We start from the raw sequence: 16,071 nt of genomic DNA on the forward strand, positions 1-16,071 counted from the left end.
CCTCGCGGCCCACCTCACAGAACCTTGTTGATGTTTCAACTCTCTTCCATAAAGGTACATTCGCATTATAATTGACTTTGTCACTGTCGCTTGTCTTTTTCAAAAGAAACGTTTCTATATCTGGTTGTCATAAACAAATGAGTAACGTCCACTCCAATAAGTGACGAGAGGCGGATGACGTGAACTCCACTGCTTCGTTCTCATTGGTGTCAGGAATTCGACAGAGATGAAACCAAACGCAGATGTAGATGAAACAATGAAACTTTTATTAACAAAAAAAAAAAAAAACACGAAAACAAAAACCCACGATGGGGCAAACAAGACTTAAGAATAAATAACAGGGTTCACACTAAACTGATACAAAACTGGACTAAACTTAATAAAAACAGATAACACTAAACTAGACTTAGACTTGAATATAACTGACTCAATACTTAAAGGTAACAGCACAAAACGAACCAGCACAGGACACCAAACACAAGGACTATAAATAAGGAGAACTAAGGAGGGGAACAGGTAAAAAATCATAACAAGTAAGGGATCGGGTAAAAAGTAACAAGACATGGGAAATTCGTGGTTAGCATCCACAATACAGACCACGCAATCCTCACACAAAACATTGTAATGTCAGAACCCTGCTATACTGGACTAAATATTAAAACAAAACAAGGTTCCGGCAGGATCCTGACAGTACCCCCCCTCAAGGGACCCCACCTGGCGACCCTCAATGAGACAAGAAAAGACAGACTGCATACAGGACAAAAACCATGAAAACAGTACAAAATCAAAAGAGGCAGGCAAGCAATGACAACAAATAGGTTGGGGTGTGACAATAAAAATAACAGACAAAATCCTCCTTCCTTGCTTAGCACGCAGGCTGACTGACAGGGCAGGGTTCTCGGGAGTCACAGTAGGCAGGATCTTCAGCGATCTTGCTTCCTCGCTCTACGCCATCATTAACTATCGAAGTTCAATTCCAATTCTCAAGGCTGCAAGTACAGAGGACGCATGGAAATATCTGGATGTGTTCTTGATATCGAGGATGCATCAAGCGCAGACTTGTGCGCTGAAATTGCTTTAGACCCCATAAGTTATTGTGGCAAAACAATGGCAGAGGTCAGGTGACCAACAGGAAGATCTCACACATCTCAATTCTCACAAGTGCGTTCTGTGTTCTTACAACCTTCTGAGTTAGTTCTTCCAAGGTCGCCTGGTAAGACCAATCTCCACAAGATCGCAAGTTCGTTCTTTGCGTTCTTGGAATTAAGAAACAGACTCATGTCGCCGGAAGTTGGCCAGCTTTTATTGAAATCAATGAGATTTTGTCGCTCTGCTACTGCTAGTTGCTGCTAGTCTGAACGCAGCTTAAGAAAGAGTGTACACCAAAGCATTTAAATATGGCTGAAAACGCCAGGCTGATGGTAGTCTTATGTAGCCAGACCTTCAATACTTCAATGCCCAACCACAAGGCCGTTTGACCGACATCACAGTTTGTTTCGTCTAGCATCAGGTTTCGGGTCTTGGAAGTCTCCCCAAAATTACAGACCAGCGTGCAACAAGTCAAGAGACGAAAAACTCCTGGACGTCTTTTAGAGAGTCTTTGCCGTGAACTTCGCATATTTTTGAGAATGCAGCGTTCAGCTGATCACAATACTTGCTCGTTATTACCCACTTAAACAACTGCTGCTCTTCATCGATCGATCGATAGAGCTTTGTTTCCAGAGGGACCAAAAAAATCGCGACACTCGCATCTCCCGGAAATCGGTTTAATTTCAACAAATCAGAAGACGACTTTGACATTCCCACAGAATTTCCAGTTAAGTATACACATCGGACGTTTAGCCAACATTTTGTGGGCGTGACGTCTGAGGCTGAAAATGCTTTGGTGTGCATGCTACATCAAAGGTTAGTTTAACTTCATGCGACGCCACAAGAACGAACAGGTGGATGACGTACCATGAGAGCGACGATGAGGTACCATGAGAGCAACTTGAAATTAAAAATCTCTGTATGATTTTTCGAATCCCTCTCACGGTATACTTGATATTTTTTCGGTGACCCATGAGGTCGAACAAACCTTTCTGCTCTCAAATCATTCTTGCGCGCCTGTGATGTCATACCCCGATCGATCTGTGCAGGGCTGATGTTTTATATAGACAGTTTCGGCAGTAATAACCAGGGTTGCCAACTCTCACGCATCTGGCGTGACTGTCATTCAGCCTTAATATCACACTCTCACGCTCAAAAAAGAAATCTCGCGCTAAAATAGACATTCTTCTCTGCTGTATTTTTTTTCACTCATGTGCATGGCCGTACCCACCATTGAGGTCTTCATCTTTGTCTTATTTAACCCAACGCCCAACGCTAAACGACCGATCTGCATGTCACGTCTTAGCACCGCGAGACCGATTCAACAGTAAATGACTCAGTATGCATTTAAAGCGATCTCATGGTCATGTGATGTCACAAGCCAACAGGTCTGCGCTGCGCCCCATTAAGTAAGATAAAGTCAAATTGACTCCCAGATGACAAATCAAATCACAGAACAAATGGCTTTCGTGGAACAAACATAACTTTGGGAAAATTCCGCAAAAAATCAGTAACAACAGAGTCTTTTTAGAGTAGTTCATTTCTGATAACAAGCAAAAAAATAAAAAATAAGTAGATGACCTTAGTTCAAATCATATCTAAAGCGTATCAAACTACACTGAGCTAACTGTGTAAAATGTGTACTATATAATGTATACAAATTAACTACAAATCAGCTGCCGAACCTACCTTCACATAGTGGTGATATATTGGCCATATTCTCTCATCTTTAAAGGACAAGTTCGGTATTTTACACTTAAAGCCCTGTTTTCAGATTGTTTATGATGAAATAGAACGGTTTTGACTGATATGTGGACAGATGCTGGCCCGAGAATTTTCGGTTTCTGTTGTATCCACCCACTTCCTCTACAATTGCTGCATAGTGCACTGGAACAATCCTTCCTAAAATGCTTTAAACTTTCATTTACAAAGACGTGAAACTCACCGAGTAGTCAGGGGTGTTCACTGATATGTTCCCACAAAAATTACCATTCATTGTAAACTTGTGAACCTATTTTTCCAAACGCCTCACACCCGTACATTCTTTCGTTGAGAGCTTGAATAATAGACACTCCAGCCCAGTTGGTGGCGATAATCCACCTTTGCCAATTGCAAGAATACAAACAACGTTCCTGGCAGTGGAGTAATACCACCTCACAGCACATCTAATACAAGTCAATGGAGTTGGACAAAAATTACGATAAAACCTGTTGGAAAGCATCTTTTGGAGCGGTTTTTGTGTGAGCATATCAGTGAACACCCCTGACCACTCGGTGAGTTTCACGTCTTTGTAAACGAAAGTTTAATGCATTTTAAGAAGTTAAATTCTGCCCAGACGCGTTACTCTGACAACGTGTGTGAGTCCAATGAAACCGTCTAGGGATACATCTCAGGCGTAACATGTCAAACATTTTGGAAGGGTTGCGAGGACTGGAGTTGAGAAACACTGCTTTAGATGATCTAATCTGAACATTAGCTGGTCAACTGACCTGGACCAACAACAAACCTGTCATACCAAGTGCTCAAGTTGGTTTGGGAATATTGCAGAAGTTAATGGCCAGCTAGAAACTATGCTTCTATAACACCTTGATACCAGCCTGAAAATTCTGCATAATAGTTCATAATAATAATAATCTTAATTTTACCTTTCCTGTGCAGACATCTTTCACATCGACCCACACAGAATCAGCAACTACTTTTCGATCTTCTGTAAAATAATAGGCAATGAGGCGAAAGGCGGGCACAAGCTCCTCACTAAAACGCACCATCAAGTTTGTGTTTTCGGTTCTCTGCACCCTTTCCACCCGCAAAGTTCTGCCCTTACTCAAAATCTGCAATAAAAAAATTAATAAATTCAGAGCAAAATACCTTATAAGACTAATGTATAGAAAAACATTATTAGGCCAATTAATGTTTTTATTAGAATATTAACTGACTGTTTTACCATCAAATAAATGAAAGTGGGTCTTGCTTCATTTTGGGGTGTAATGTCCCGCAACGTGGCTTTCAAATCTTGACCAGGCTGTAGAATCTGATGCTCCACTTCTAAACTAAGATATCTGCCTTTGTCAGCCATAACTGCATTGACAGTCATCTTTGCATCACTACGAATAACATCCTTGTCGCTCCCTTCAGCAAACACCTGACAAAATATTGTTTTTTTTTAAAGAATATCATGTGCAACACACCCCTTTAACTGTACTCATATTCACACTACAGCACAGCTTTTCTCTATATTATAGCAATAATGCTTAATACATTACCAAAATACATGGAAGATTCATATTCAAAAACAAGGTAATTGTATATTATTATATACGGAACAGCAATAATCATCAAAGCAGCCAATAACAAATAGTGATAAAGAGATATATAAAATTTTACCGCAATGAATAACGTTCTGGCCAGTGGTGGTATTTGAAAGGACAAGGCTATATCTCCCATGTCATTTCCCAAACCCTCCTCATTCAGAATTTGGTCCGCTGATCCTTCTGTTTTCACTTGAACAGTGGCTTTGAATGTCAGGAAAGGGACTCTGTTGCCATTTGGATAAGTAGAAGTAGCCTGCAAAAAAGCATTCATTTTGTTTTTTGTGTGCACATATCTGATCACTAACATCCATCTCTTCATCCTTTCTGCTAGTTTAAACAAACAAAAAAAAAAAACATGAGACGAAAGCAAGGAACAGATGGAGCTTTTCAGGCCACATACCACAATCGAAAACATGCCACCTGGGGTGAAATATTGCTTGGTCTTTGACAGATCAATGACATAAGGTGAAGTTACAATCTTTACAGAAGAGCTCTCAGCTTCTTCCAGATTTCCACCTATAATAAAAACAGACAATCAAATGGATAAATACTTATGAACATTAAAGGTAAAGCTTTTGTAATGATTATGTTCTGTGTCATGTTTGAGTTCCTGTTTTCTGTCTCGTGCTTGTTATTCTCTGTAGTTCATTTGTTCATTGGTTCCCTAGTGATTGTCTCTTCAGATGTGTCCATGCCTGTATTTCCCTAGTTTTTCAGTTGTCTATTGTCAGTCGTTGTTTATGGATGTTCGTGGATGTTCGTTGTTTGTGAATTTATTCTTGTCCCCGTTCAAGGTTTGAGTTATTTCTGTCTGTGGATATCTTTTTCATATCTTCTTAATTAAGGACTTGCATTTGGATCCTGCCCTACTCTCGCATCATTTCAGCTTTACAACAAGGTTGTATTTGTTAAAAATGTGTTAATTCGTTAGCTAATATGAACCAACACTTATTATTTATTACATTTATCTCATGTAAATTTCAGTATTTAGTATACATTTTTAAAATTAAATGCTGTAACTTTTAACCTTACCTAATGCACAATAAACTAACACGAAAAATTTATTAGCATTAACTAAGAATAACAAAGATTAATAAATGTAAGACTATATTGCTCATTGTTACTTCATGTTAGCTAATGCATTTACTATACTGTGCTGTAGTTATGCAGCTGTTTGCCAGTAACTTACTGTAGATTTAAATTTATGTTATTTACTGAAAACAGATTACTTCAAAGTTAAATGAACATTATAAAACGCCCCGTTCTATAAAGCTGTGATACAAAAACCCCAGTAACGCTTCTCTTTATTGTAACATCAAATCCATATTTCCGCTATTATCCATTAGATGGCGATCTTACCCAACTTAAACAATGACGCATTCACTCAACATTAAAAACAACATAAGTTTTGAACATGGATCTGAATCTGATCTCTTACAAAAGTTCTTCACAAAAATTGAATTATCTCAGCGTTTAGCCGAACATTTGTACGGAGCCCTAAGAGGACATGGAGCAAAAATTAAATAAAGTTTAGTTTCGCATGCGCACGTGAAACTTTCGTGTGCTTACGTGAAACTTTCGCGTGCGCACGTAAAACTATCGCATGCACACGTGAAACTACCGAGTTTAGTTTCGCATGCTCATGTGAAACTTTCGCGTGCGCACGTGAAACTTTCGCTTTCATCTGTGCACGCGATAGTCTGTTCTTTCATTTGATAATTTATGTTTATTTAAAGAAGATAATTTTTCTGGAAGGCTTAAAACTAAAACTGGGTGGCAACTTTTTTTTTAAACGCTGAAGGGGAAAGAGTTAAACATGCTTCCAAGCATATTAGATCATCACTTCAACAGTTGCACGATATAAATGTTAATGTATATATTAGATGAATGTTGATTTATAAAAATACATACCACAGTCTTTAATCATATTTTCATTGTGTCTTTGCTGCATCTGTGTTGCTTGAGAAGTGCGCTCTTTTGCAGCCACACTTGATTTTGAGGAACTACTTTTTTTTGGCGGAAGAGTAGTATTTGTACTAATATAATTACAACTTATCTGTGTTTTTTTATGAAACCCTACTATGCATATGAAGTAACCGTTTTATAAAAACAATAAGCCCCGCGAAGCAGTGGTGTTACAGTGCATTTTATTACACCTAAGGGGTTTTTAGCAACACCCCTTAGCTGTTATAAAATGCACTGGTAACCCACTGCTTCGCAGGGCTTATTGTTTTTATAAAACGGTTACTTCATATGCTTATTGCTTTATTAAACATTAACAAGTCTTTGTCTTTACAAAATAAAACTATAAAATATCAGCCTCATGCAAAGCATTTTGGGAACCAGAAATCCTCATCAACCCTTTTCAGTTTTTTACCTTCAGATTTTGGTTCCCAGAATGCTTTGCATAAAAGTGTTATTTTAGTTTTCTTCTGTAAAGATAAAGACGTGTTAATGTTTAAAGTCCATTTAACTTTGGACAAACTGTTGCCAGTAAATAACATAAACTCAAATCTACAGTGAGTTATTGGCAAACAGCTGACTGTAATACTGTAATTTCTACAAAATTTCTTTACATTGTATTGTTAAAAAAATACTACATTACTGTAAAGTGCATGTTAAAATATACACTGAGCATCTAATACAATTACTTAATATATTTTCTAATTATGAAAACTACATCTACAACTACATAATGTCTCAACTACATTTCACTACTCACTGGCTTTTTCCAAAACTGTGACTGCAATGTAAAGATAATGGTTCTCAATGTGGTTTATGTTGTTCATTTCTGCGGCCTTCTGTAACTCCACAGTGAGTACCGCTGTTTGTGCAGTGCCATTTACAACCTATAAAACAGAAAAAAGTATGTTCAGGTTTGTGTTTTTTTCTTCTGTTGTTTATTAATGAAAAAATTTACAACTTCTGTCTGTTTCTCAGTGCCTGGCAGATACGTCCTGTTTCCTTTTCCATCGAGAAGTCCAAATCTAATGTATGCCAGGCCGCTGACCCCCTTCCCATAAGTGTATCTGAATGACACAGAGAGCTGCAGTAAGTTACAAAGTATTGTAAATCAACAGAGGTCCTATCAACATGTGACAGTGTTACATACCTTGCAGAGATGGTGAATGGAAAGGACTCACTCTTTAAAATATGGTATGGCTTTGGTGCCTCAATCTTAACCTCAAACGAGGGCAAAACTAGAAACGGTAAAATGTATTATTGTATTATTTCACTTATTACGCTGTACATACAGCTGGTTAGTTTTTGCTATTATAGAAAGAAAAGCACTGTTTTATTTTCTGTAGTGTTGGTGAGAAGGTTTCTTGCGTTTTTGCGGCACTTACCGTATTCCTTGACTTCAAATTCTAACGTTGTTTTAGATTCAGGGATTTTTTCAAACATCACAGTGATTTTCCAGTGGCCTGCCCTGAAGCACAGAGAAACTCAATTTAATTTATGAACAGGATTCTATAAATGAAGATAACTGCAATGTAAATAATTAGATGTAATTATGCAGCTGGTTGCCAGTAACTGACTGTAGATTTAAATTTATGTTGTTTACTGGCAACAGTTTATTCAAAGTTAATTTTCCCCTTTTTCTTAAACGTTGATTTAAATTATTAGTGATATAATCAAGCACTATATAAATATAAGCATGATGTTTGATATTTCCAAAAGCTTTAATACAATCGGTACTAAACTTACACCTCCATGTCTGGAATGGTGATGCTTTTTGCCAGGATTTGTTTTGAAACAATAATATGATTGTAAACAGTCAAGCCTTTGCAGTTCTGTAAGAAATAATAAAAAATCATTTTAATTTTGGTAATTTCATTTATTGTTTACAATATGCATCATAAACATTAAAAAATGCTTAGTGTTCCAGTACTTGATTTTGATTAGTCAATAGCTGTGTCTTATTTACAATAAAACACAGCTAGAGCTCTGCAACCAATGATTATATGCAGGGCTTCACATTAAAACCCGCCAACCCGCCAAATGTGGGTAGATTTCGGCTGTGGCGGGTAAGACAGCCAATCCATTTAACAGAAACAATGATCAAGCATATAAAATACAATCTGCATAAACAAGTTGACAGTAAAATTCATGTACATATCTTGACAGTATTTACTGCTGTTGTTAACAAATATTTAAAGTGGTTGTCGAGGGGTTTTGTGTTTACCTTTTCAGTTAATCTTCCACCCCTGCTCTATTTTTAATATATTCAGTTAATCTATTTATGCGTACTAAGCATGTTTTCATGCACCTAGATATATGAGATCTATACTGATATATCTGCTATATACCAGCTAATAAATGTTGTTTTAATTTAGGTGGTCAAACTGCATTTGAAATTCAATCTGCATCTAATTTACTGTAGCTAAACCAAGTAAATTTGTTCGAATTAAAGTCATTTTAGGATGCCAAAGTCAGGTTTAATCATATAAAACTTATATTACCAGCAACAAAATTGTGGCCAGTGAAAATGCTGAGTGGCTAGTAACTGTGGAAAACAACTAGCCACTTTGGCTGGTGAGCAAAAAAGTTCATGTCAAGTCCTGATTATATGTATTAATGCACCTAACCCCAACATCACGGGGTCAAGGCAAATCGTACCAAAACTTACGAATGTGGTCAATAAGGTAAGGAATAATTGACGACGGGCCATACCCGCGCGTGTGCATTATTTTCCAAAAATTCAAAGGACCGGAGTCAATTATTTCTCTTAGACCACGGTTACCACAAACATTTTTAAGCCATTTGAAAGGTTAGGGGCCCTATTTTAACAATCTGGGCTACAATGTGCAACGCAAGTGTCTTTTGCTAGTTTCAACCCGGCACAATGATCATTTTCACGTTTAGCGCCACGTTGTTTAAATAGCAAATGCATTTATGCCCAATTTTGCGCCCATGGGCGTTCTGGTCTGAAAATGAGGTGTGTTCAGGCGCATTGATGGCGCGTTGCTATTTTGAGGCAACTAAAATAGACTATGCCATTGATCAACTAAAACCTGGTCTAAAGTCTAATATCTATGGCGCAATATTGTTTTTGTTATTTAATGAGTGCTTTAGAAATATGTGCCTATAAACGGTACGACAACGCGGGTTTGCTTATCACACACATGGATGCGCAGCAGCACAAAAAAAGCTTTTAAATAAGAAAAATTAAAGGATTTAACTGTAAAAGATTATTATTGAGTCTCTTGGACACAAATGGGGACCGATTATGAGACGTTAGAAGGCGTAAAGAGCTGCTTCACCTGTAGCCTGGTAAGTAAATAAATGCTTTGCTTTAAACCCTACGGATTTATGGTATATGATGACATTGTACCTGTGGATACGGTGAGATGAGAAACATTTTAAGTAATAATTTTTAAAAATCCCATGGTGCTGTCCGAGTGCTGAAACACTCTCCGCACGTTTGTAAGTTCTTTATCTCTTGTTTGTTACAAATGAGTACAGACTTTTCTTGCACCTCGTTTTCAGACCTGAACGCCCATGTGAGAAACATTGGGCGCAAATGCATTTGCTATTTAAACAATGTGGCGCTAAACGTGAAAATTATAATTTCGCCTGGTTGAAACTAGCAAAAGACAATTGCGATAGCGCAGTGTGCCGGGTGTATAATAGAGCCCAAAGTGTGCAGTTTACAGAAAAATAATCAACACCCATGAAACATTTTTCAGCCAATCAGAATACAGCATTCAACAGACTCATGTTATAATACGAATTAGCCGTAAAATATGTACTCTTAAAATATGTACAAATTCACGTGAGATAGCGTTGGTAAAACACTACTCGGGTAAGGCCCCCTTTTGCTGAGGGTGCAAATCGGGCTTAAAATCTTTACTTGGCCAGCTTTAGCAAAGTAATCATACATTCTTGCTGTTCACTGTCGGTCAGGACCTATTTTTCCAGCGGATGTAAGGCTTATAGTACACTTTATGAAAGTTGCGTTGATATATGTTTTGCTTTAATATTTGTGGTAACCATTTTCTAAAAGCAAAAATCACTATTGCTAATGCTGCAACTCCGCTTTGCGCCTAACAGCGTCCTTCAGTCATGACTTATTTCACTATGCAGCACAGCCTCTCAGATCTTATTGCTTACATGAGAAACTTACAGTTATTTGAACATGGATTTCATCGTCAATGGGAAGCATGAAGTTGTCAAGTGTGAAGATTCTATATTTGACTGAAAAAAAGAGTAAAAAATAGGAAATACAGAGTATTATTAATACAATAAATAATTATTGTTGAAATTTGTCTGTGCGTGCTTATACAGTAGCAAAGTACAGCCATACCATTTTCTCCTGGATTATAAATCGGCTTGTCTGTTTGGATGAATATATACCCTCTTTTTGAAGACACCAAAATGTTGGCCATTTTGGTTTTATTAACAAATACATCCTCGCTATCAGCTACAAGCTGGACATATGATTCTTTTCCTACACTTCCATACAGGCTAGGGTCAACCTTAAGGTTAAAAACATGTTTGGAAAGTTTAATGTACTGTAGACAATTATTGAAGACAATTGAAATGGTTGTCCCCTTTTAAAAAATGAGAATTGCACAGACTTGCCTTAAGGTTTACCACTGCCTGGTATTTATTGCCTTCATTCAGGGTTATAGATTTCTTTACAGAGACGAGTGAGACTTTTTCCTTGAAGTACAGCTCCATACTGATTGCTCTTGTTGCTCCATGGATCTGCACACTAACAGTCTCCTCCACTCCCAGATGAATTATATTCGGAGCAGCAATGAGGCATGTGGCGTAAACAGTAAGCAAAGTACAAAGAAACACTGACATCGATTGGAAAGAAAAGATAAAAATATGCAACCCATGCAGTACATCAATATAAGCAAACTTTTTGGATCATTAAAAATTTAAAAATGTAAACTGCTGTCCAGTCCATAATTCTACTTACGTGGGTCTCTGCGCATTCACTACAAGAAAAACAAAAAACACAAAAACCAGAGAGCTGATCAACTTTCTGTGTTGATATGACATGATCCCTAACTTAGACTGTGTTGAACTATTTCTCCACTTCAGCGAATTGAGTTTTTACCGAATATTACAAACCCCCAGCATTTACTGTCAGTGAAATAAAAAAGAAAAGATTTTGTAGTCATGTGATTTCTAAGAAGCCTGGATCTTGCTCATAATGAAACTCAGCATGGACAGCAGCTGTTTAGAGATAAGGCAATAAGAAAAAAAATCCACAGTCTAAACTGAACATTTACACAACACACCAGTATCTTTTTTGGGGTAATTTATTGGTGTATGATGTCAATATCTAGACCCTTTATTAGTGAGTAAACATTGTGATGTTTTATTGTGGGCGGAGTTTAGGTGGAGACAGAAAGACCACTGGCCGATTGGTGTGAAGACAACACTTTACAATAAAGTTGTATTTGTTTGGGGGGCTAATGCTTTTTCATGCATTCTGACTTATTAACACTCTTAAAGAAAAAAAAAAACAATTGGACTTGTGTATATCAGTGTCAAATACGTCAGTGTTCATACAAGTTCCCTTTCAGTCGGTCACTACGACGTCACGTTTTGGGAACGAATTGGGAACCGCTTCGCGGGTGACCTATCTGCTTCGAGAAACCTTTAAAACGCCAATGAACTTGGCATGCAGATAATTGCATCTGCCGGCGCCGCCCCGCCGCACAGGTATTTAATGAGCGGCAGGTGCAGTTATTAAATCAGCTTTTTAGCTTCGAAAGCTGGCAGACTGACTGCTCACGAGAAGCTACTCTCTGCTCTTTGGAGAACTCTGCGTGTTCGATTTGGTTGGGCAAAGACATTTCAGCGGAGGCTCGCGGGTGTTCCACCTCTCTTTATAATTTTTGACTTTTTCTCACTCTTAGTTGAGTGTGTGCGTAGCCGTTCCCCTGTGTGCTTCATCAACATCAGCACATTAAAAGAGTATTTCCTCTAAAAGAGTATTGCGGTGTTCTGCGTCTTTTTAAAGACAGCATTTCACTTGCACTGAGACGGGAGCGTCTTTTTAAAGATGTCTTTCCGTCCGTGTTTCCGGATGCGGCAAATGTATGGGTCCCCGGGTGGCCACGATCGTTTTCTCTCGTGCGCAAGAGTGCATGCTGAGGCTGCGATTGTGGAGGGTTCATACTCCTAAGAGAGCATGAATCTCTTGGATGGCGGAGACGGGTTTCGTACCTCCGGGAACGTCACCCCCTTTTTTTTCCGTTGCGGAGCCCCGTTAAAGGTGCGGTGGCAAAACTCCGGAAATCTTATCTCGGTATAAACGGTGCTGAATCGGTTAGCTGGTGCGTCCAGTGACTCTCAGCACCCCCATCCACAGCCAGAGGTGCCGTGAGAGACGGGTGGCGCGTGTTCTACGCGCTCTCGTCCTCTTTCAGTCCTCACGAGGATTCTATGTCTGTCACAGCATCGGAGAGGGGGTCGTCTATTCGGTCGCCGACTCGGACCCACACCCGCCTTCGGGTTGGGTAGGGGCTCCCGTGCTCGACCCCGAGTGGCGGCCATATACGCTCGGGAGCGCGGAGACGGTCTGTGTGGAGCGGAGAGCTCCTCCCCCACCGCACCGTCCCGCCTAGATGATTGGCACTTCAGGACTGCGAAGACAGCCCCAACCTTCTGTGCCTTTCTTCCCGGGGTGCATGTTGGTTGACATGGTCGTGGAAAACTCGTTTTCCTCCCGGAACCGACTGTTCAGCCATCATCTCTCACCTCTCCTGACGGCGGGGCCGCTAAGGGTTATGCTGCTCCAAGAGACCAGCCTCCCTCCCCTCACAGACCCACGGGCTTGTGAGAGGCGGCCTCTGCCGTGCGCGCCATGGCGTGATGCAGGTCCGCCAGATTAAGGCACTAAAGGATCTGCACAGGCGAGGTCACGGTCCGGCAACTAAAGAATCCTGTGTGGCTCTGACCTAGCGCTACGAGCGACTGGGTTCACCCCACAGGCCCCCGGACGTGCTATGCCCACCCCCGGTGGTCCAGGAACGCCATCTCTGGTTGCGTCTTGCGGGCATTAAGTAGGTCGTTAGTAATCATCCTAATGTTCCATTTTAGACCAGCCATTTCGGTGACGCGGCTGAGAGTGTCCAACAATGATCGGCCGCTTTAGAGCAGACTGAGGCATCATGCCACGTCGGAGCCTAGCTGCCCCCTCCGTTACGTCAGTATATTGATCTGCTTTTCGCCGAGGGCGTCCTGCTACGGCTTTTTTGTTCCTTCATCCCGGCAGCTCTGAGGAACCTGTCGTAAGCAGTACACCCGCCCACTCAGCCCGCTACAGAGGTGGAAAATGAAACTTAGCGGCTTTGAGTCGGGCGATCTGAAGATGGAGAGGATCGCTCTTCAGGAGATGGTGAAAACATCATTCTCCCCCCCCCACCCCGGAGGAGGGCCGGGTGGGGAATCCTTGGTTTCGTTTTTGTGTTCCGCCGACTTCAATCGGCACCCACTAACCTCAAAGAGCGAATTCCTCTTCTTTCTCCAGATCCCCGGAGGCATATAGGAGTTTCGGACGGGCTCAAAACCCTACGTTCTCAAAACCCTACGTTCTCCTCTTCCTCATTCGCCAGCGGATGTATCGAGCGGGACATCTACAAAGGAGCCTTTGCTCAGCATCCATCAGCGGTTTCGGGTGAGTGTTTCATTACACACATCATCTCACAATGCGGCCAAAGAGCACGCGTCGTTGAGTTCCCCGTCTCCGCTCGCCACGGGTACACATATCGTGCCGTTAATTTCCTCTCGCTCGGTATCTGGGGGCCTGGGAAGAGCTTCCCAGCCCGTCGCGTTGGCTTTTACGCACGATCCGTCTCGGTTACGCATTCAATTTGCCCGGCTACCTTCCAAATATTCAGGCATTCGCTTCACCACGGTGAAGGCTGTCGATGCGCACATACTGCGTGCGGAGATTGCTGTCCTATTGGTGAAGACGCGATCGAGCCGGTCCCTCCAGCCGAGATCAATTCGGGGCTTTACAGCCCTTCATTGTACCCAAGAAGAGTGGCGGGTTGCGTCCGATCCTAGATCTGAGCGTACTGAATCGAGAATTCACAGAATTCACATTCACAGAATGCTGTTTAAAATGTTTACGGAACATATTTTAATGCATCCGCCCATAGGATTGGTTCGCAGCCTTCAACCTGAAGGACGCATACTTTTCATGTTTCCATACTCCCCCGACACAGGCGTTTCTCCGCGTTGTGTTCGAGGGGAGGGCATATCAGTACAAAGTCTCACCGTTCGGGCTTTCTCTCTCTCTCTCTCTCCCCTGTGTCTTCATGAAAGTTGCGGATGGCGCACTGCAGCCCTTGAGAGAGAGAGCGGTGTTTGTGTTTTGGCGTATTGGTTCATAATAGCTCAGTTTCGTCAGATGCTGTGCACACACATAGATCGTGTACTTAAACACCTCGCTCGTCTCGGTCTTCAGGTCAACTGGGGAAAGAGTAAACTTTGCCCCGTGCAGAGGATCTCTTTTCTCGGAATGTAACGGGATTTGGTCGATTTAACAACACGTCTCATAGAAGCGCGTGTTCAGTCAATTCTGGCTTGCCTCAAAATTTAAAGGCAGGGTTGCGGTTCCACTGAAATTAATTTAAGAAACTTCTGGGGTATATGGCAGTAGCTGCGGCTGTGACACCGCTCGGGCTGCTCCATATGAGACCGCTTCAGTGTTGGCTTTATGACCGAGTCCCGAGGAGAGCGTGGCTCACCGGCTTTCACAGTATTATAATTACATCGAGATGCCGTCACACTTTCACCCCGTGGTCAGACCCAGCGTTTCTCAGGGTGCAGATGCCACTGAGATAGGTCTCCATGCATGCTATTGTTGGCAAAGATGCCTCTACAACGGGGTGGGGAGCCACGTACGGCGGGCTCGTCGCTTTGGGGGTCTGGTCGACATTCCAGCGACATTAGCATAAATTGCCTTGAGCTGTGCACTGTATATCTTGCGCTCGTCCGTTTCATCAACGTGATTCGATGCTTAAGATGTAGTGCGCACCGACAAACTGTGGCAGTAGCGTATATCTATCGCCAAGGCGGTCTGCGCTTTCGTCACCTGTCGCATCTCGCCCGTCTCTCCTCTTCTGGAGTCAGAAGTATCTGAGGTCTCTTCGTGCCATTCACATGTCAGGGTCACGAGCAGCGCGCCCTGGCGAGTGGCGACTCCCCCCCCACAGTTCAGCTGATTTGAAAATGTTTCGGCAGAGCACAGTTAGATCTGTTTGCTGTTTCAGAGACAACCCATTGTCGCCTTTTTTATTCATTATCCGAGGGAACACTCGGCGTGAATGCACTAGCACACAGCTGGCCACGGAGTTTCCCCCCCAGTAAGCTTTATTGCGCAGACACTGTGCAAGTCAGGGAGGACGAGGAGCGCATTCTATTAGTTGCGCCGTATCGGACAACTAGGAATTGGTTTTACAGAGTCACTCTCCTCGCGTCAGTCCCTCCCTGGCTGATTCCCTGGCACATTATGGCACTCGCGTCCCGATCTGTGGAACCCCCATGTGTGGTCTCTGGACGGGGCGCGGAGGTTTTAGGTGATTTACCACACTCGGTATCTAACACCATCTCTGCAGCGCGAGCGCCGTCTACGAGACAGGCGTACTCGCTAAAATGGAATCTGTTCGTTGATTGGTGTGCTTCTCACGAGAAGACA

General features: G+C 41.6%; 1 protein-coding gene across 2 annotated transcripts in view; it reads right to left on the reverse strand.

The window, feature by feature from the left end:
* The window catches only part of c4 (complement component 4), an 86,798-nt gene extending 75,204 nt beyond the window's left edge, over positions 1–11,594 (reverse strand). The window contains exons 1-13 of one of the 2 annotated variants that reach the window (XM_073863110.1): positions 11,332–11,594; positions 10,986–11,172; positions 10,708–10,879; positions 10,528–10,598; positions 8,109–8,194; positions 7,748–7,830; positions 7,513–7,600; positions 7,324–7,429; positions 7,123–7,249; positions 4,801–4,916; positions 4,474–4,653; positions 4,034–4,231; positions 3,735–3,920 (exon numbers count right to left, since the gene is read on the reverse strand). In XM_073863110.1, the coding sequence (XP_073719211.1) occupies positions 3,735–3,920; positions 4,034–4,231; positions 4,474–4,653; positions 4,801–4,916; positions 7,123–7,249; positions 7,324–7,429; positions 7,513–7,600; positions 7,748–7,830; positions 8,109–8,194; positions 10,528–10,598; positions 10,708–10,879; positions 10,986–11,172; positions 11,332–11,414 (1,683 nt within the window). In that variant the 5' untranslated portion in view covers positions 11,415–11,594. Of the gene's footprint in view, positions 1–3,734; positions 3,921–4,033; positions 4,232–4,473; positions 4,654–4,800; positions 4,917–7,122; positions 7,250–7,323; positions 7,430–7,512; positions 7,601–7,747; positions 7,831–8,108; positions 8,195–10,527; positions 10,599–10,707; positions 10,886–10,985; positions 11,173–11,331 lie in introns of those variants that run through there. The other variant, XM_073863109.1, reaches the window with a different exon arrangement.
* Between the last annotated feature and the right edge of the window lie 4,477 nt (positions 11,595–16,071).

This window comes from Misgurnus anguillicaudatus, chromosome 24 (assembly GCF_027580225.2).
Source record: "Misgurnus anguillicaudatus chromosome 24, ASM2758022v2, whole genome shotgun sequence".
Classification (NCBI taxonomy): Eukaryota; Metazoa; Chordata; class Actinopteri; order Cypriniformes; family Cobitidae; genus Misgurnus; species Misgurnus anguillicaudatus.